This window comes from Hemibagrus wyckioides, linkage group LG15 (assembly GCF_019097595.1).
Source record: "Hemibagrus wyckioides isolate EC202008001 linkage group LG15, SWU_Hwy_1.0, whole genome shotgun sequence".
Taxonomy (NCBI): Eukaryota; Metazoa; Chordata; class Actinopteri; order Siluriformes; family Bagridae; genus Hemibagrus; species Hemibagrus wyckioides.
The window spans coordinates 20,334,601-20,355,110 of NC_080724.1; the positions used below are offsets into that span (position 1 = coordinate 20,334,601).

The following is a 20,510-nucleotide window of genomic DNA, read 5'->3' on the forward strand; positions in this document are numbered from 1 at the left end:
TTTTAAAACACGATGAAACCCACAAAGAAGTTCTTTTTTAAATAAAAAAAAAAAATGAATGAATAAAAAAAAAATAAAAACAGTGGAATGTTCCTGTAACGTTAATTCCTTGCCGATCGCTCCATGCGGGAAAACATGGACCTTTTATTATTTTTTATAACCTGAATGTATCACCACGGCTTGGTGTGTTTGTGTATCGTCGTCGCGTGTTGTGTCGAAACGCATGTGCTGTACAAAAACGCCGATTCATGATTTTATTTTGTTTGTTTTTCAAATCTGCAAACTTCTGAATGTTTCTTCCATCCGCTGTTTGTGGTCATTGCTGTGCGAGAGGTGATCATGTCGATTTTTATGGAAAAAAAGCAAAAACTAAATAAAAGAAACGGCTCACATTTTGCGTGACTGATGGGTTGTGAATAAAACCAGCCCTCCGTGTGTGTGTGTGTGATGAAACCAGCCCTAAAGCCTTACAATCAGCAACATGAAGCCATACCATCATATACTTCACATTAGCTAGCTTCATTTGGAGTTTTATTTACCAATGTAACAACAGAATCCCGCTAAAACGCTAAATACACAATCTAATCCTCCTGTCTCATGACGCTAATGTTAGCAATTACCATTAACAAGTTAGTCGACACCGAGAAAGGCAACGATCGAAATCAATCGATGTGCCAAAGATAAATAGATTATTACTGAAAAAAGGGCAAATAACCGGTGTGTAATTCATACTGTTAAACCGAGGTGTACAAAACATTTAATCACAGATATTAGGCTGAGATTTTGTGACATCACAACACGCATTCGGCTAAATCCCTCTCTCCTTCACGTGCATCGAGTATGAATAGAGCTCTCACAGAAAGTCATTATAAGTGTCCCCTCACTGCTAGGACTTTAAAGATGAATCCTGGTGAAAGATAAAAAACTAGCATTGCAAATTTTGAAGAGAAAAAAAATGTGTACAATGCAGTCCAATGCTTTATTTTTCATTTTTATAATGCTTTCCATTTATAAACAACGAACACGACAGGAGTGATGGAGCTCTGATATCGTTGTCTCTTTTTCTTTAAATCTTTGCTCATAAAACAGTTCATCAAAACGCATACAGACGTACAAAAATACAAGTAGAGAGAAAACGTGTACGCATCGCTTTTTTGTGTTTCTTCTCCTCCTGTTCATCGACCAGACACGCTCTCGTTTCCACGTGATATGTATGTTGGGATCGATCACGCTCCAGCTGATTCTGGAGCATTCCTGCATATTAGATATGAGCTCAAGTCCGAATGAATCCGCTAACTCGCTCTTCGTACCTTCGACTTAAATCGTCTTGCTACCGTTTCGAGTTCTGCCGGCTAAGATAACGTTACTTCACTTTTCTTGCTAGTTTGCGAGACGTTTTTGTTTAAATAGGTTACAGAAAAAAACCTGACAGTTTTGTTAGTAAAAGACATAAACCATGGACGATTCGTTTTGTTTTACAGGCTAGAAAAAGAAATAAAGATTTATCTCGCGTGACTAACGTGTAAATGATGACAAACACAATCTGGCACGAAAGAAGAAGTCTGTATGCAGCATGGAGATTAAACGTCTCTAGCGTTCATTTTTCACCAAAAAAGTTTTTCACTAAACGCATGACTGAAATCTTGCTGCATAGACCGTGTTTCCGAAGTTTTCACACTTAAAAGCGCAGAATATTTCAATGAACAGATTTTCATAATAGTAGAAATAGGTGTAATTCTATTCCGTTCGCAGATATTGACATCACATTCCTTTAAATATTGCTACGATTTCTTCTTCTTTCTTTTATTTTTTTTTGTTTTTAAAAAGGCATGTTTTAAAATAAAATAATGAATTTTTTTTTTTTTACTATACCTCAAATAAAAATATCTAGAATAAATCACTTATATGGCAGCTAAAAAGTTTTCCTTTTTTTAAAAAAAATAAAAATAAAATAAAAATAAAAACAGACACTTGTAATAATGACTAGGATTTATGAAAGTGACAAAGTTAAAAAAAAAAGAAAAAAAAGTTAAAAATAAAAATTAATAAAATAAAAAAAAAATTGTAAAATATAAACTATGAACATAAATGATTTTCTGATTATTGTCAATGTTACACTTTTTTTCTGGAAAATAAAAGGCTGAGATTTTTTAAGACACCACACTGTGGTGAAGGTTTTTTCTTTCAGTTACACACACACAAGATTTACCTCAGTGGATTCTTATTACTGAAGAATGCGATTATTTGACACTAAGTGAGATGAGGTGTTCGTGTGCGATGACGAAAAATAAAAAAAAAAATAAACATAAAAAATAAATGGATCTGAATGCGCTCCTGCACCTAACACTCAGTGTTAATTATGGCTCATGAAGTTGATTCTGTTCACTGTGTGTGTGTGTGTGTGTGTGTGTGTGTGTGCGCAAGCGATCACATAGGGCTGTATTTCCTCTTTTTGGCATCCGGTGTGTCACTCCTGTATTTCATCTATAGAATAGAGGGAAAAAAAAAAGGAGACATGTAGATATGAGACCCTCCTAAAAATCTGAATTCTTATTTTATTAATTTCTAAAATCATCCACAGGTACTATTCTGGGTTCAAATCCCAGGATCTCATCAAAAATAATAAATTTGGAACATGCTTTATAAGTTAGATGGTTACAGTCACATTACACAAAGAGTATATTTCAAAGTCAAGGTAAAACATGGAAGTCGAGCATTTGAGTCGAGTCTGGAGCTCAAATTTCTGATTAAAAGTGATGCCTATGGAGCTCATTAGGTTTTAGACTATCAATATCCCCAGGTCTTTATTACTGAGTTTATGAAATGATGAACTTGTAGAACATTTTGTTTAGAATATTAAACCTGTAGTTTGTAGTTCGCTGTAGTAATTTGTAATTTTATTTTCATATACACCGATCAGGCATAACATTATGACCAGTGAGAGGTGAAGTGAATAACACTGATGATCTCCTCATCATGGCACCTGTTAGTGGGTGGGATATATTAGGCAGCAAGTCAACATTTTGTCCTCAAAGTTGATGTTAGAAGCAGGAAAAATGGACAAGTGTAAGGATTTGAGCGAGTTTGATGAAGGGCCAAATTGTGATGGCTAGACCACTGGATCAGAGCATCTCCAAAACTGCAGCTCTTGTGGGGTGTTCCCGGTCTGCAGTGGTCAGTATCCATCAAAAGTGGTCCAAGGAAGAAACGGTGGTGAACCGGTGACAGGTTCATGGGCGGCCAAGGCTCACTGATGCACGTGGGGAGCGAAAGCTGGCCCGTGTGATCCGATCCAACAGACGAGCTACTGTTGTTCAAACTGCTGAAGTTGTTCTGATAGAAAGGTATCAGAATACACAGCGCAGGACGGGTCAGGGCTGTTTGGGCAGCAAAAGGGGGACCAAGACAATATTGGGCGGGTGGTCATAATGTTATGCCTGATCGGTGTATAGAAAAACAGTGTACATTGTTTTTTCGCATGGTTTATAACTCAGAAATAAAAAAGGAGACTTTTTCAGTCAGGATTTTTCTTGCCGTTCAAAATATTCTAAAGCGAATCAGTGTAAACCCAGTGTGTGTAAACCCAGAATTGTGACTGGAGAGTATCTTTACACCTCTAGTACATGTAAGGTTAAGGGGGAAAAAAAAATGTTAATGAATGATGAGAACAGGGTTATGTGAGAGATGAAGGTTTTGCTCACCTGGCTCTCCATGCTCTCATGTAGTGCCTGTCTTGCTCTTCTCTGCTCGAGATTTTGCTAAAGAGAAATGAAGGAAATGTGTGACAAATCATTTACTGCGACAAGTGGGATATTTTCTTCTTATCTAAACTGACAGTTAACGTTAATGTGTTGCAGTCTGGAGTGGTTGGAGGTGAGCCAACATCTGGTGTCTCCTGTTGCTATTATTATGGTTATGATTTAATGGTTGGAGAGGCCATTTCTCACAAATATTAGAAAATACTTCCAGCTTCGGTATCTAAATCCACACCAGCTGTGAGACGCATCCTGCTTGTTTATGCGTGTGAGAGTGAAGCATAAACACAGTGAAAATCTATTTAAAAAAATAGCATCTCTCATTAAAATAACAAATCTAATTTCTCTCTCTTGCATGACTTTTATTCGCTGCTGGAGAATTAAAAATAAACATCATTTAAAACCGGTTCTCACAAATGCGCTAACTGGAATCAATGTTTGTAATTGTTACTAAAAAAAAAAAAATCTATCCTAATTATGATATTACATTCTCATTGCACATCTGTTTATGATCATCAACTCTAAGAACTAGTATGAATCAGGGTTGTGTCTTTATACATTGTAATAAATCTGTAATAGACAGCTTATAGCTTATAATAAACTGGAAGTGCAACAGGAGTAAACGTTTACCTTGTGGAGCTCCGAGAGCTGCTGGTGTCTGATTAAAGCCTCTTTACTGGGAAACTGTCTCCTGCAGAGTAAACACGCCAGTTTAGCCCAGTCTGTCAACCTCTCGTCCCTCTCTCCTCCTCTTCCACCATCCTCTCCATCCGTCTCTCCTCTGTACACTGACACTGAACTCTGAGGAGGAGGACTCTGAAATGCACACACACACAAATGGACATAAAGAATGTTAGATAGTCTAGAGCAGGGGTGTCCAGTCTTATCCGCTAAGGGCCAGTGTGGGTGCAGGTTTTCATACCAGTCAAGCACCCTGCACCCACACTGGCCTTGCCCAGGTAAGACTGGACATCCACTGTCTAGAGCTTCCATGATGCATAGTATTAGAAATATAAGCAAGTGGAAAAAACAGGATTCATAACAAAAATAATAAAAATAACTGACCACAAGTGAAACTCAACACAACAAATAAAAACTGACTGACAAAATAAAAAGAATACTAAATAATAATAATGGATGATTAAAAATAGTCCTAATTACTAATGTTGTTGTTCTTTGACTGCTCCCTGTTTGGGGTCGCAACAGAAGATCATTTGGCCCGCATGTTTCGATTTGGCACAGGTTTTATGCCCCTCCTGACGCAACCCTCCCATTTAATCCGTTTGGAACCGGCACTGAGAGTTAACTCTTCAGTGGCTGTGTTAGCCCCCTGCCTGGGAATCGAACCCGGACAGCGGCAATGACAGCACGGGATCCTGCTGCTGGACCACCAGGAGGCTCCCTAATTACTAATGTAATGCAATTACTAATGAAAAGCAAATCCTGCTCACCTCTCTTTCTTCAGGATGCTGTATGTGCTCCGTCAGAATCTGCAGACGGTCTGACAATGCACCCTGTGTTTATTAATAAAAATAAATTACATCAAATTTAATTTAATTACATCAAATTTAAATCAACACACACACACAGCACAACCTGCATGGAATAAAATTAAAATTAATTGAACATAGTCCAATTACTGTCAAATTCTTGAATCTGAATGGTCAGAAGGTATTGCTTCATTTTCTATAACTTGGTCTAATACTAAAACTGCGTTTCCATGGTAACAGGTCATTCACAGGGTCTTGTACAGCAGATGCTCCACAAAAAGGAGTTGAAAACGTATAAAGGTAAATATGGCGAAGTCTTGTATGAGAAGTCACTATTTAGAAGGAGTCTCAAGGGTCAGAGGTTAAGCTGAAAATTTCTCAAGTTGGATTTTTTCTTAATAACCTCAAGAGAGAGAATAAAATGAACGGTTATTGAGGAAATGAGTGCAGTGGGCTTTCAGCACAGAGCACTGACTAGGTGCTAATGCTAGTGACCCTGAACGAAATTAGCATTACGCAAAACTCCACCTTCTTCTCCAAAATGGCGTATCCAGCGTCGGCGCTGGCCGATTCTCGGCGCTCGTCTGCGAGTCGAGCCTGTGTGAGAGCGGAGGAGGCCGAGCGAACGCTCTCCTTCTGCCTGTTCATGCTTTTAGCCCAGCGCTCCATGTCTTTAGCGATCTGAAACGGAAACACAGACAAACACACACACAATAAGCGACAATGCAGTCGAACAATGTTAATAATATCAGTACGTGATGAACAGTGTTTGGTTCAGCTCACCTGCTGTGCGGTCTTGGTTTTGGGTTTGTCCTTCTTGTCCTTCGTCGAAGAGGAGAGGTCAGAGGTCGCAGCCGTGGCAGCAGGATCAGAGCCATCATTAGGCGCAGGGACGTAAGTGTGTTTTTCTCCGTCCCAGTACATGTACTGCTGAGTGTGAGGGTTATAGTAATACTGAGGGAGAAAAAAAAACCATCTCATTATTATTATTATTATTATTGGTGTTCTGACCATACAGGAAAAACTACAATTATTTATAAAGTAATAATATAAAATAAATTATTTTCTACTAACAAACAGCTCTGAAATCAGATATACGGCGACATAAAGCCAAAATTAATGCAGAGATACAGAAAAATTAGGAGCTTTCATGGTTCTTCAGTAGTCCTTCTAAAAAAACTACACCAAGAAGAACCGTCATGAGGCTAAGCACCCCAAATTATCTAACAAGCCCTTGGACCTACGGTGAGATACACCTTACATCACATGAAACACTTCATGGCTAAAGCACTACATGATTTTTGCCTTTAGTTGGCATCTAACATGATTCACGTTGCCATGCTTGCCTCACACGAAAGTAAGAATCATTCCATTAGTGCAGGGGTGAAAAGTCAAGCTCCACATCTCAGCTTTAATAAGCAGTAACTATACTTAACAGCCATGCTTCATTGAAGTGCAGGTAGATCCACCTAATGCATTACAGTATTCCTGTCTCTAAAGAGCATGAATGAAATCGCACTCAGAACAATTTTGAGCGCCTGTGTGCCTAATACCCTCGCGCCCAGCCTTTTAACGAGCACATTTCCTGTTACGCTGCAGTTTTATTAAGCGTTGTAAACTGTATAGGCTGTGCAAAATGTAATTAGGGAAGTGTGGTTTTGGTGTGGGCTTTCCCCAGCCTGTAAGATAAATACTCTCGCTCAGAGGAAGCTAAAATTAAAAAATATGCAATGTTCAGTTTGATACTGTCGAAAATTAAGGAGAATATTTTACCTGGGAGTTGGGATCGTAGTAAAGTCCAGTCAGGGGATCGTAGTAATAACCTGAGCTTTCATCATATTGATATGTGGACACATCAGGATCAGCTGAAACAACAAAATACAACTAATCAACAAGATTCATTAAGCTCATGCGTTCCAGTGTTCAGCTCAGGATGGTACAGTCAGTCGCAGTACAGAACAGTCATTAGTGATGAAATATAACTGAGGGGAAAAAATAAGAATAAAAGTCTATCCATGTTGGAAGGTGAAGATAAAGTGGGAACTTACGGTATTGCTGACGTTCATGCGCTGTTCCTGGGGTGGCAGGCTGAGGCTTTCCTACAATCTCAACCTAATCACACAAACACACACACACAGAGTTAAACAAGCTATGCTGCTATAGTTCCAGAAAATTCATTACCAAAAGAAGGTTTGCTTGATGAAACAAGTGAGTCAGTTAGTGAACCAATTAGCAAACGATTCACTGATTCATTTCTAAAAGACTGGCTTGTGTAAAAAAAAAATATTTGCTTGAATGAACATGACGTTGATTTCATGAGTCATTTACTAAATTAAGGCTTTGGCTTTAGTGAACAAGTGAATCATTAAGCTTGAGTGAACAAGTGAATCATTTAGTTTGAGTGAATAAATGAATCACTTAGTTTGAGTGAACAAGTGAATCATTTAGTTTGAGTGAACAAGTGAATCATTTAGCTTGAGTGAACAAGTGAATCATTTAGCTTGAGTGAACAGTTTTACACAAAGCTAAGGCATGGCATATACTTCTGACGTTTATGTTTATTAATACGACAGACAGTGACTAACAATTTAACGTCCAATGAGCTGTTAGGGTTTTGGTGGTTACTTTAAATACCCATAAACCCACTAAAACAAATATATAAAACATAAGTTTAAGTAAAGATGTGTTTGTGCGTGTGTGTGTATGAAAGTGTGGCTAGTTTTACCTGGTTTGGCTGTGTGCTAACAACCTGTGGTTGTGTCTGTATGTGCGCAGAACTAACGGCTGCACCTTCGGTTACCGTGGGAACCAAAGATGCTAAAGAAAAAAAAAAAACCACACATACACACATTAGTAAAGACATTTAACCCAGTTCTCATTAGAGTACATCATTTTCCCTTCTGTGTCTCACCTGCCGTCATGCTCCCCCCTTCATAGACACCCATTAACCCTGGAGCAGAACTGGTCACAGGACTTATAACAGCACCAGCCCCTTGATAGCTGACTGCCTCTGCAGCAACTCCTTCTGGTCTCTGCTGCATGAATGTAGATGTTGCTGCCCCCTGCTGGTACACACTCACATCTCCTCCTGCAGACAGCTGATGTGTGGAACAGGAAACCGAGTTAACTTTTACATGCTCATATATAATAAATATAAAAAATGATATATGGCTTAATGTGAAACACATTTGTTTTTGTGTATGACCTGAGAAACAGCCCACTGTGCCGCAGCAATGGCTGTACTCGCTACTGTCGCTGCATTCACTCGACTGCTGTCAGTCGCACATACCTCTCTGAGAAGGAGACACAATAACAGGAACAAAGACAGAGATAAATCAAGCGAGTCCTTATTATTGCATCGTTATATAATACAGGGTGTTGAGCAAATATGTTGACCTGAATATGCTGAAAAAATGTGCAGAAATATGATACAGCAACTGGGAAAAGGCATGTGTGAAAAAGTAGAAATAAATACAAAATTAGTTGTATGAATATACACTGATCATGCATCATATTATGACTACTGAGAGGTGAAGTGAATAAGACTGATGATCTCCTCATCATGGCACCTGTTAGTGGGTGGGATATATTAGGCAGCAAGTCAACATTTTGTCCTCAAAGTTGATGTTAGAAGCAGGAAAAATGGACAAGCATGAGGATTTGAGAGAGTTTGACGAAGGGACAAATTGTGATGGCTAGACCACTGGATCAGAGCATCTCCAAATCTGCAGCTCTTGTGGGGTGTTCCCGGTCTGCAGTGGTCAGTATCTATCAAAAGTGTCCTTTAAGTCCTGTAAGATGCAAGGTGGAGCCCATGGAGGCTCTAACTCAACTTATAGGACTTCTGCTGCTAACATCTTGGTGCCAGATCCCACTGCACACCATCAGAGATCTAGTGGAGTCCATGCCTTGACAGGTCAGGGCTGTTTTGCCAGCAAAAGGGGACCAACACAATATTAGGGAGGTGGTCATAATATTATGGCTGATCAGTGTATTCAACCTTATTGATTTCTGACTTTTCAGACATCCTGTATATATTACAGATCCATGATTATATGTCTGGGTTACTGATTTATTCATTATTATTTTTATTTAGTTTCCTGGCTAAAAAAAAATTCTGCAGACCGCCGGTCACTTTTGCTCTGCGAGCAAAATACAGTCCAGCGTCTCCTAGCACTCCTGAACCATGTGATGTGAAGAGAAAAAAACACAACTCACAGCCAACCCCTGCTACCTCAGACACTTAGAAAAGGATAAAGGCTATAACTAAGTCTCCCCCTATGTGGGGAAATACATTATATTTTCATATGTATAGTTTCGTATTAATTTACAATTCTCATTAAGTTCATTTTCTTCCTGTCCTTTCATGCCAAGTGTCCTGCCAGTATAGATGGATTTTGACGCTCTGTTAATGTCCCCTGTGTACTTGTGAGAGGTCTTTGTACCGTTTTGAGCCCTTGGCGAACTCCACAGTCACACTTTTCCCATCGATGGACAGCGGAGGCTGAAGAGCCTGAAGGATCTGCAGCAGCTGAGATGCCTCCTGCAGGACAAACACAGTCTGGTCAATGAAAATAAATCAGCAGGAGTCACTGGAATAAAAAAAAATTCAAGTGGCAAAGAAAATTATGAATATTAATTAAAATTAATTTACCACAATTTCACTGAAAGGAGACCTTTCCAAAATAATAACAATAATAACAATAATAATAATAATAATAATTTAAGGGATTTACATTAACATGGATGAATATCTAATCACATAATTTGTTTTTTTTATTTATATGTAGAAAAAATAATTAAATACAGTTAACTACATTGATTTTCTCCCCCACTTTATCATATTGCCTAGTTTGTACAGATTTGCACTGTAATATAGTCGCAAGTTAACGGTGATGGGGTGAATACTTATCTAAGCCATATGGCAAAAGCATAATTTAGTCATTTTTATATTAATAATTAATAATAAGTCTATAAGGTAAACTTGGATCAGACTAAACCTTAGATAAATCCTGATAAATGACCACATGATTATTTGTTATTGGTCTAAGCTCATTGTCTATTGGTCCGGCTCACATGACACTGGATTTGATCTGTTATTTAATTGAGTTTGACACTCTATAGTGGGTTAACTGGTCAACACCAGTGTTCATTACAGAAATCAGTGTCAAATGAAAGACAGTGTCCAGAGCCAATTAATCAGATTGGTAAACGTTTTTAATTCCACCGAATGCTATGGAGAAAAGTCCTTTGAAGGATTACGTGTGATGCAGGCGGGGATACTTTACCACGATGGTGGTGAGCTGTACGAAGGCAAAGCCACGATTCAGCTGCGTCTGTTTGTCTTTAATGAGCCGAACGTTGGAGGAAGAGAGCGTAGCGAACGGCGCCAGAGATGACAAAATGGCCTCCAGTGTGGTGTGAGGACCAAGATTCCTGAGGATTAGGGCTAGGATGAAACACACAGAGAAGTTGGTGATATAATTAAAGAACTGATTATAACAGAATGAAGTCAACACTTCTTATCGCATCAGTATCCACTGCTCTTCTTTATCCACTGCACTAAATGTCCATTTATGCTTACAGAAAACAAAATCCAATATAAAAACACCCCAGTTGAATAGAAGAGAGGTCAGAGGGGACGTACTGTCGTTTGCTGCCTCTGCAGTCTGAGATGAGGCGGAGATGTTGAGCAGAGGAGTGGCTGACTGATAGATGGTAGGAAGAGGCAGTAAGCCCTGTGAGGAATCCTTTGACTGCCTCGGGGTTACGTCTTTTTGCAGCATGGGCAGTTTGTGCTCAGCGTCTGGAGAGAGAGAAAGGAAATTTCACGTAGGCAATTCGGACACATTCACATCTCACGCTATAAATCTAAACACTAACTAGAACTTAATACAAACTTGAAGCTAAACAATTCTCCTGGTGCAGAACATTGTTTATAATAATATCCAATTTTACACACACTTTTAATTCAGCAGCTGTGGTATAAACACAAAATATACAGATATACAGCCTTTATAAGTGGCAAATTAATACAAAGGATTAACACAGGAGTTCCCTAAATAAGGGCCGCAAAAGGTACTCACAACATTCATTTATTTTACAAACCTGTATTAGAAATATTTAACAATGATCCGCTAATGTTTTGAGATGTTAATGAGAGTTAAATTCAAACAAGGCACAAGTATCACTAGTCTATCTCTGTCCATCTCTATCCACTGACCAAACTGGCATTGTGTCTCAAATCGCATAATTTATAGTTTAGGAGTCCCTGGATCAGCACAAAAAAATGTGCATATAGATGGTAAAGTACACACCTGATTTTGGAACTCCACATTTGAAACATTTCTCCCTTCGTTTGAAGTTCTGCACTCCACACTGAAACGTACCACACAACATATCAACTTTTACATGAAATATTGCAGCACTGAACACGTCAAGCTACACTATATTGCCAAAAGTTTTGGGACACCCCTCCAAATCACTGAGTTCAGGTGTTGTTTTTCAGAGGTTGGGCTCGGCCCCTTAGTTCCAGTGAAAGGAACTCTTAATGCTTCAGCTTCATACCAAGACATACTGGACAATTTCATGCTCCCAACTTTGTGGGAACAGTTTGGGGATGACCGCTTCCTGTTCCAACATGACTGCACACCAGTGCACAAAGCAAGCTAAAGACATGAATGAGTGAGTTTGGTGTGGAGGAATTTGACTGGCCTGCACAACCCCATAGAACACCTTTGGGATGAATTTGAGCGGAGACTGCGAGTCAGGACAAAACTGGGACGTCTGCCTTTACATGCACATGAATGTAATATGGAGTTGTCCCGCCCTTTGCAGCTATAACAGCTTCAACTCTTCTGGGAAGGCTTTCCACAAGGTTTAGGAGTGTGTTTATGGGAATTTTTGACCGTTCCTCTAGAAGTGCATTTGTGAGGTCAGGCACTGATGTTGGACGAGAAGGTCTGTCTCACAGTCTCCACTCTAATTCATCCCAAAGGTGTTCTATGGGGTTGAGGTCAGGACTCTATGATGCTCCTCTTTGTCTTTATGGACTTTGCTTTGTGCAGTGGTGTCCCAAAACGTTTGGCAATATAGTGGATCTTCACTATTCTTGCAGAAGTCAGAAGAAGGCTGCACAATGAGTTAGATCTTAATTATGATCACAATATTTGACTTCCTCTGTTTTGAATTCTTAAAACTGATTGACCAGTCAGTGTTTATCAGCTCTGTACCAACATGCTTGTTTTACTATGTTATCGTTTCTATAGCAACAACTCGTTCAGACACTTTCTTATAACAGCACACAACAAAGCGATTTCTTCTGTACCTAATCATCTGCCATGCAAAAATCTGCACATAACTATAAATAAAGTACAAAAAAAAAACAAAAAACACACATGTAGATGACAGTGTGTACCTTGTTGCAGAGCCAGTCCTCATTAGCGCGTGGCTTTGGATCACTGTAGTGCATAGACACTCTGTGTCCCAGAACAGTGAGCACTCTCTGATGGAAGGAAAAAGAATGACAGAAGGAGGGGAGAAGAGAAAATATGGCAGTCAGGGTCAAAAAAGAACAAAAACACATTACAGACCTCAGATCACAGAAAGAGAGAGAGAGAGAAAGAGAGAAAGAGAGAGAGAAGGAGAGACAGTGAGAGATCACCTTCAGCCAGAGAAAAATGGGACGGACGTGCCAGCCTCTCTCGGCCATTACCACTTCACCACCCCTCGACTTCAGGGGTAACACACGAAATAAACCCACATTTCTTTTACATCCAACCCACAACCTGTCGTTCTGAACAGGCCGAGTAGAGACGCCTCCTTGTCGAGTGTTGGTTGTTGACATAGACCAAAATTTACCAATAAAGGCCATAATGTATTCTAATATACAATTGCAAAGCAAAAAATCTAATGTATTACCACAGCTTGAAGAAAAAAAAAAAACACTCCAGTGACTATGTGCACACAGTGTGCGTGTGTGTGTGTGTGTGTGTGTGTGTGTGTATCTGTGTGTGAAGTGACCTGGTTGGTCTCCATCCAGCGGCTGGCCTCCTGCAAGTGATTAAACTCGACGAAGGCGAATCCTCGGCTCTGACCTGCACACACAGCGCCGAGCCACAACAACACAACACAACATCGCAGTGAGGGGTTAATGAACTCACTCGGACACAGAGAGGGGGGGTGGGGGAGATAGGGGGAGAGATAGAGAGAGGGATTGTGTGTGAGTGTGCATAAGAATGCGGATTGAAACAGAGACCCACAGGTTTAGATTGACTAATTGCTTTCTTAACACACACACACACACACACGAAAACTTCACAGTTTGATTTCCCCAAAATCTCAAACTTTCAAGCTACACTTTAAGTGGCATGTGCTGCCTCCACATTCTGGCAGATCCTGTGTCATACTTACTGAGAGAGGATCTTCCTCTGACGCCTCCAGGTCTTTAAACAAACTTAACAATTAAACGGAATAGAAATGGCGACCCAACACATAACACAGGCCTGTGTGTGTGTGTTAAGAAGCAGACCGAATTCAAACGGCAGGAAATTCTTCCTTGGATGCAATAAGCACAAATATGGAATTTCCTTCTTTTAGCACAGCTTTTCCTCTGAACGGATGAGGCGACAAATCCTATCTCAGGACGCTGTGTATACATACTGACTGTTTCCGAACACATACACCTACCACGATCATAGGAGATTCTCTGGTAGTATTTATATTTATGCTGCGTTCAATATTCCTTGGAATTACGTCATGTACTCAAGCTAAAAAGAAGGGAGAAGAAAGTATGGACGGTTCCATGTTCTTCTTTTTTTTTTTAATCAGAACTGTATACTCGGTTTACAGTGAATACACTGATCAAGCATAACATAATGACCACCGAGAGGTGACGTGAATAACAATGATGATCTCCTCATCATGGCACCTGTTAGTGGGTGGGATATATTAGACAGCAAGTCAACATTTTGTCCTCAAAGTTGATGTTAGAAGCAGGAAAAATGGACAAGTGTAAGGATTTGAGCGAGTTTGACAAAGGACGAAATTGTGATGGCTAGACCACTGGATCAGAGCATCTCCAAAACTGCAGCTCTTGTGGGGTGTTCCCGGTCTGCAGTGGTCAGTATCTATCAAAAGTGGTCTGAGGGAGGAACAGTGGTGAATCGGTGACAGGGTCATGGGCGGCCAATTGATCACGTGCTCCTGGTGAGCGAAGGCGGACCCGTGTGATCCGATCCAACAGACGAGCTACTGTTGCTCAAATTGCTGAAGAAGTTAATGCTGGTTCTGATAGAAAGGGGTCAGAATACACAGTGCAGGACGGGTCAGGGCTGTTTTGGCAGCAAAAGGGGGACCAACACAATATTAGGCAGGTGGTCATAATGTTATGCCTGATCTGTGTATATTCTGTAGTATTTGACATGTTACTGAAGACGTTAATGCTGGTTCTGATAGAAAGGTGTCAGAATATACAGTGCATCGCAGTTTGCACTGCAGTGGACGGTATCTATCAAAAGTATCCTTTGAGTCCTGTAAGCATCCTTTAAGTAGCGAGGTAAGTCCCATGGAGGCCCCACCTCAAAACTCACAGGACTTAAAGGATCTGCAGCTAACATCTTGGTGCCAGATACCACAGCACACCTTCAGGGATCTAGTCCCATGAGTCCATGCCTCACATGTCAGGGCTGTTTTAGCAGCAAAGGGGGGACCAACACAATATTAGACAGGTGGTCATAATGTTATGGCTAATCGGTGTATATCCGTATGTCAGGATCTAAGTAAAATCTAAACAGGTATACATATACACATTATAATTCTTGAGCAGCCATTCTGATTGGACGTCACTCGCGTTTTCAAAAAGGAATTCCAAGTTCTTTGGCTTTTCCTAGTTGGAGGTCGGAAGTTACAGGCTAGTCGAATGCAGCAGTAGATTGGACGAAGCCACACTATTATCTGGCCAGTAGTTATGGTTCGATAACGCTCCATAGAGCTCAAGGCCAGATCATCAGAGATGCAGGAGGATGTGACAATTATAGGTGTAATTATAAAATAAATAAATAAATAAATAAATAATATGTTTTTTAAAAAAAATGAAAACCTGCCTGCTAGAATGATTTTTTTTTTTTTTTTTTAAATCTGAAAATTTTCTCACCTGAGGATTTGTTCCTCATCAAACGAACATCTCGAGGCTGAATCCCCTGAACCTGGAGCAGGGCTCGAATCTGACACACACACACGCGCGCACACAAATTCCAGTGAATATAAAACAAAAACTAATAAAAGTAGTACAACCTACCAATATATGATTAAATAATAATATATTATAAAATAATAATAAAAGAAAATCAATAAAATAAAGATATGTAAAAGTCTCATACATACAATAATTTAAAAAGAAGTTAAAAATCACATAGAAAAGAAGTTCACTGAAATAATTATCTTTTTAAATCAAATAATTGAACTTAAATATTAAAAGAATATCAGACATGAAAAATAATTTTTTTAAAAAACAAAAGAAAATTATATATACATTTTTAGAAATGTATCTGAAGGATAATATATTTTTTAAATATTTTTTAAAAATGTAATTAAAAAAATGAAGCATAAAATAAATATTTTTATTTATTTTTTGCATTTTGTCCAATAATTCAGATCAAAATCACAAAAAGAGTTAAAATTTATTATTATCTGAATGAAAGCTGAATGTTGTAGTTTGCAGGTGTGTGTGTGTGTGTGTGTGTGTGTGTGTGTGTGTGTACCTCGTTGGCGGTGGCATCGGGTGGTAGCATCCTCAGCATGATGATATTGCTTGGTTTCTGGTCTTCACCTCTATAATCCCGATCACGCAGCTCAGAGTCCTCCGCATTCGACTCCGTCCTGTAACCCATCTCTCCATCCTCATCCCTCCATCCGCACTGCTGCTGGAGAGGAGGAGAGAAAAAAGATGCAAGGTTTCTTGTGGTCTATTTACTCATGCAGATTTCAAATAAATAAATCATAATATCTCATTATTAAAAAAGTAGAAGGTTTAGAAGCACTCACACCTGCCTAATTTATTCTATACATTTTTTATTATATTATATGGAAACTTGCTATACTGTTCCTGGTGATGATGGTGATGTTGTGAAGGTGTCCTGTGTGGAAAGAAAAGAAGGAAAATGAACGGAGAGAGAGAGAGAATGGAAGGAAGGAAGGGACAGAAGGAAGGGAAGGGACGGGACGGGACGGGACGGGACGGAAGGAAGGGACGGGACGGAGGGAAGGAAGGAAGGGACGGGAGAGAGAGAGAGAGAGAGAGAGAGAGAGAAAGAAAGAAAGAATCACTCTACATGGCGTTTAGACTTTTAATGATAACGCTTGTCATGAGCCTCACTCTTCGTGATCCGCCACTTCTAGAATATTTCTCCTCCTCTGCTTGTCCTCCGTCTCTCCTCCACTCTTCTGATCTGCGTCTGTAGCGCTCATAGTCTCGCGCGTCGTGTTCCTCCTCGAACCGGAAGTCTCTTTCCTCCTGCTCTACGTGCGTGTGGGAATTTGAAAAGCCGCTACCTCGCCGGTGTCCGTCTCCGCTCTCGCGGTTCCCTCGCGCTCGGAAGCGACTGTCGTCGAAATCGGCGTGTCCGTGCTGTCGCTCTTTATTCAAGCCGTCGCTTTCGTTATATCCGCTGTCGTGCGAATATCCGCGGTAGTCCACATCTCTGTAATCGTGATCCTTGATTTCCGTACGTCCCGTACGATCACAGCACCCGCTCCTGAAACCAGAAGAGGAAGGGTTTGAGGACGACAAACACTACAACACAGAGAGATGCTTCAAAACTGCTTCCACACACAAAAGGCACTTGTTGCTCAAGACTGAAATGTACTCAACACCTCTTTGTACCATCAGCCAGGATATGACTGATGTGAACTGTTTTAAAATGTTTATATACACCAATCAGGCATAACATTATGACCACTAAGAGGAAGTGAATAAGACTGATGATCTCATCATGGCACTTGTTAGTGGGTGGGATATATTAGGCAGCTAGTGAATATTTTGTCCTCAAAGTTGATGTGTTAGAAGCAGGAAAAATGGACAAGCGTAAGGATTTGAGCGAATTTGACGGAGGGCCAAATTGTGATGGCTAGACTACTGGATCAGTTGGGATCAGTGGTCGGATATTCAAGTTTTCTGTCCCCCAAATTTACAGGGATAAGAAACTTCTTGTGTAAACGCTTGTACTGAGATTAATTATGTATAAATCCAGCTGCAGAAATGAGGCCCAGTGTACTACGAGTCAAATACAAGAGTGTCTCAAAATTGTAGGAATCACCCATTCGTTCAATCCAGATCTTTCTAGAAGAAAAAAATCTTCTGGTAGTGTGTGAAGCCACTTTATATAGTTTTATTAAAATAACAAAAGACAAAAGGACATTTCACTCACCGCCTCCCATAATCCATGATCAGTACCAGGATCTGCCCAGCGTCTCCTTCTCCTGACACAAGAACACACAGAACACATCAGTTATTAAAGACATTTCTACCCATGTGTAGTAAACTGTAATAAAGACTTTCAGATAGCTAAATAGCTAAAAACCAGCTATAATCAGTCATAGTTAATACACATACACTATATTGCCCAAAAGTTTTGGGACACCCCTCCAAGTCATTGAATTCAGGTGTTGTTTTTCAGGGGTTGGACTCAGCCCCTTAGTTCCAGTGAAAGGAACTCGTAATGCTTCAGCTTCATACCAAGACATTTTGGACAATTTCATGCTCCCAACTTTGTGTGAACAGTTTGGGGATGACCCCTTCCTGTTCCAACATGACTGTACACCAGTTCACAAAGCAAGGTCCATAAAGACATGGATGAGTGAGTTTGGTGTGGAGGAACTTCACAGAGTCCTGACCTCAACCCTACAGAACACCTTTCGGATGAATTAGAGCGGAGACTGCGAGTCAGGACAAAACTGGGACATCTGCCTTTACATGTACATGAATGTAATATGGAGTTGTCCCGCCCTTTGCAGCTTTAACAGCTTCAACTCTCCTGGGAAGGTTTTCCACAAGGTTTAGGAGTGTGTTTATGGGAATTTTTGAACATTGCTCTAAAAGCGCATTTGTGAGGTCAAGAACTGATGTTGGACGAGAAGGTCTGGCTCACAGTCTCCACTCTAATTCATCCCAAAGGTGTTCTCTGGGGTTGAGGTCAGGGTTCTGTGAAGTTCCTCCACACCAAACTCACTCATCCATGTCTTTATGGACCTTGCTTTGGTCACTGGTGTGCAATCATGTTGGAACAGGAAGGGGTCATCCCCAAACTGTTCCCACAAAGTTCAGAGCATGAAATTGTCCAAAATGTCTTGGTATGAAGCTGAAGCATCAAGAGTTCCTTTCACTGGAACTAAGGGGCTGAGCCCAACCCCTGAATTCAATGATTTGGAGGGGTGTCCCAATACTTTTGGCAATATACTGTAGTGAGCTAACTATTGGTTAGATAGCTAGAGTGAGCTAGTTGTAAACTGACAGCTGACATTAAAGTGCGCTAACGAATAATAGTAAAGTGGCTAAATTAATTAATTAGTTAGCTAAATACATGCTGTATATACGTATAGCTGATGCTAGCTAGCTAATGTGACGAAAACTAAGTGTACTGTCCACCCAGTTAGCATTCTAGTTAGTACTGACAGTGTTAACAGTAGCCCCGGTTAATAGCTTGGTTGCTAATATAAACATTTTGTTTTTAAATGTGAAAACGGCTTGCTAGCTAGCGTAACGTATCTTAGCATTAGCCTGCTAAGCGACGCTTCCATAGGTGTTTGTATATAGCTTTGTTAGCTTTATACAAGCAGGGTAGCTAAATAAGCACATAAAGCTTAAATCTTAAATATGACGCCAAATATGTCGTTATTACGCGACGTGGTGTTAAAGCTCTTACCGTTATCAAATAGAAAAGGTGTTTGTTTTGATGTTTGTGAAATCCCGTGCTCATGTGCGCAGTGTGGTCGGTCCTGCTAGCGTAGCTAAGAGCAGGGTTGCCAGATCTCGATTAAATCACCACTAATGCTGGAGTCAGCACTCGGGAGCCGTGCTGTAACAGAAAAATAATCAACGATAAGGAGTTATAACGAAGCAGAGTCACGATTATTATTCATAAATTGATTGTTTTCCTATGAAACTTAACCATGAAGTGATTTTAGTCCTCTTTGCCACTGATTACGATTTTAAATCTGCAGTAATAATGAGTGACATCCATCCATTTTCAGTACACAGGGGACGTGAAGCCTGTTCCAGGAGACTTCCAGGAGGACAAGGTGCCAACTCATCCAAAGACACAATCAAACATACACACACTACGGATAGTTTAGAGATGCCTATCAGCAGGTTCCTGGGAAGGAAAGCAAAATACAGGAAACCCCAGAAGCACTAGGAGAACATGCAAACTCTGTGAACACAGGAATCAAAACCTCCACCCCAGAGGAGTGAATCAAACATGTTAACCACTAAAAGCCACAATTACTTCAGCACTTATTGGTACAAGCCTCTGGAGCTGTACCAGAGGGAGAGAAAAGCATCAGAGGCATATGTCTTCTTCTTACATGAAGGATGGTGCACTAAGCAGAGAAGTGTTTATTGACTGCAGGGATTTCACAAATGTTCTTTTTTATTCTTTTAATAAAAAATCATTTTACCCCCAAGCAGCAACACCACAGAAGCAGAGGAGAGACGTTCCCTCACTGCTTGACATTCTCGAAGCTCCAAGATGATCACTCGTGGCGTAGTGAGTGACGATGCGTGTTATCTCCTCCTAAAGACACCTGGACTAAAGCTTTCTTTTTTGTTCGCAATTAAGAGGCAGGTTTTTAAATCATTCAGAATTGGAGAGTTTTACATTTTCAAATGTGTCGTTTTTTCAACCTGATGGTTTTGGAACAAGCCAAACACAAAACCCTGATCTGTATCTTTTAATCTTCATGATCATCAGAGCATTCAGTGAGCCCTTGTGTTCTGTGGATGGGGGTGGAGTCATCCAAGAAGAGACCACACCCACCAGGATAGAAACATTTCATCAGAAGGTAAAGGTGATTAGTCAGAGGAAGTGCAGGTTCTATTTCCCCAGGGACAAACAAAGCATGCTAGCAAAAATAAATGCCCCCCTATAGCATTCTGTAGCGCTTCAGCTTTAACAGAATGTATATCTCACAAAAATAAATAAAAAAGTAGTACACAGAACAGCCATAACATCATGAGCGAGTTTGACGAAGGACCAAATTGTGATGGCTA

At 40.1% G+C, this 20,510-nt stretch overlaps 1 protein-coding gene across 2 annotated transcripts; it reads right to left on the bottom strand.

Moving 5' to 3' along the window:
• Positions 1-1,797: 1,797 nt before the first annotated feature.
• rbm10 (RNA binding motif protein 10) lies at positions 1,798-19,301 on the bottom strand. Of its 2 annotated transcripts, none has more exons than XM_058409932.1 (22): positions 19,165-19,301; positions 17,671-17,722; positions 16,620-16,998; positions 16,006-16,164; positions 15,399-15,468; positions 13,268-13,341; positions 12,663-12,749; positions 11,563-11,623; positions 10,893-11,051; positions 10,534-10,694; positions 9,691-9,788; positions 8,451-8,538; positions 8,157-8,343; positions 7,971-8,062; positions 7,294-7,357; positions 7,019-7,110; positions 6,029-6,199; positions 5,774-5,926; positions 5,207-5,269; positions 4,386-4,571; positions 3,702-3,758; positions 1,798-2,484 (listed from the first exon to the last, which is right to left on the bottom strand). In XM_058409932.1, exons 2-22 carry the CDS (start codon positions 17,685-17,687, stop codon positions 2,428-2,430), a joined length of 2,475 nt encoding a protein of 824 aa, XP_058265915.1. In that variant the 5' UTR covers positions 17,688-17,722; positions 19,165-19,301; the 3' UTR covers positions 1,798-2,427. The 2 variants fall into 2 exon arrangements, with proteins under 2 accessions (XP_058265915.1, XP_058265914.1); XM_058409931.1 differs by having other exon boundaries at positions 16,006-16,167.
• Positions 19,302-20,510: the final 1,209 nt, after the last annotated feature.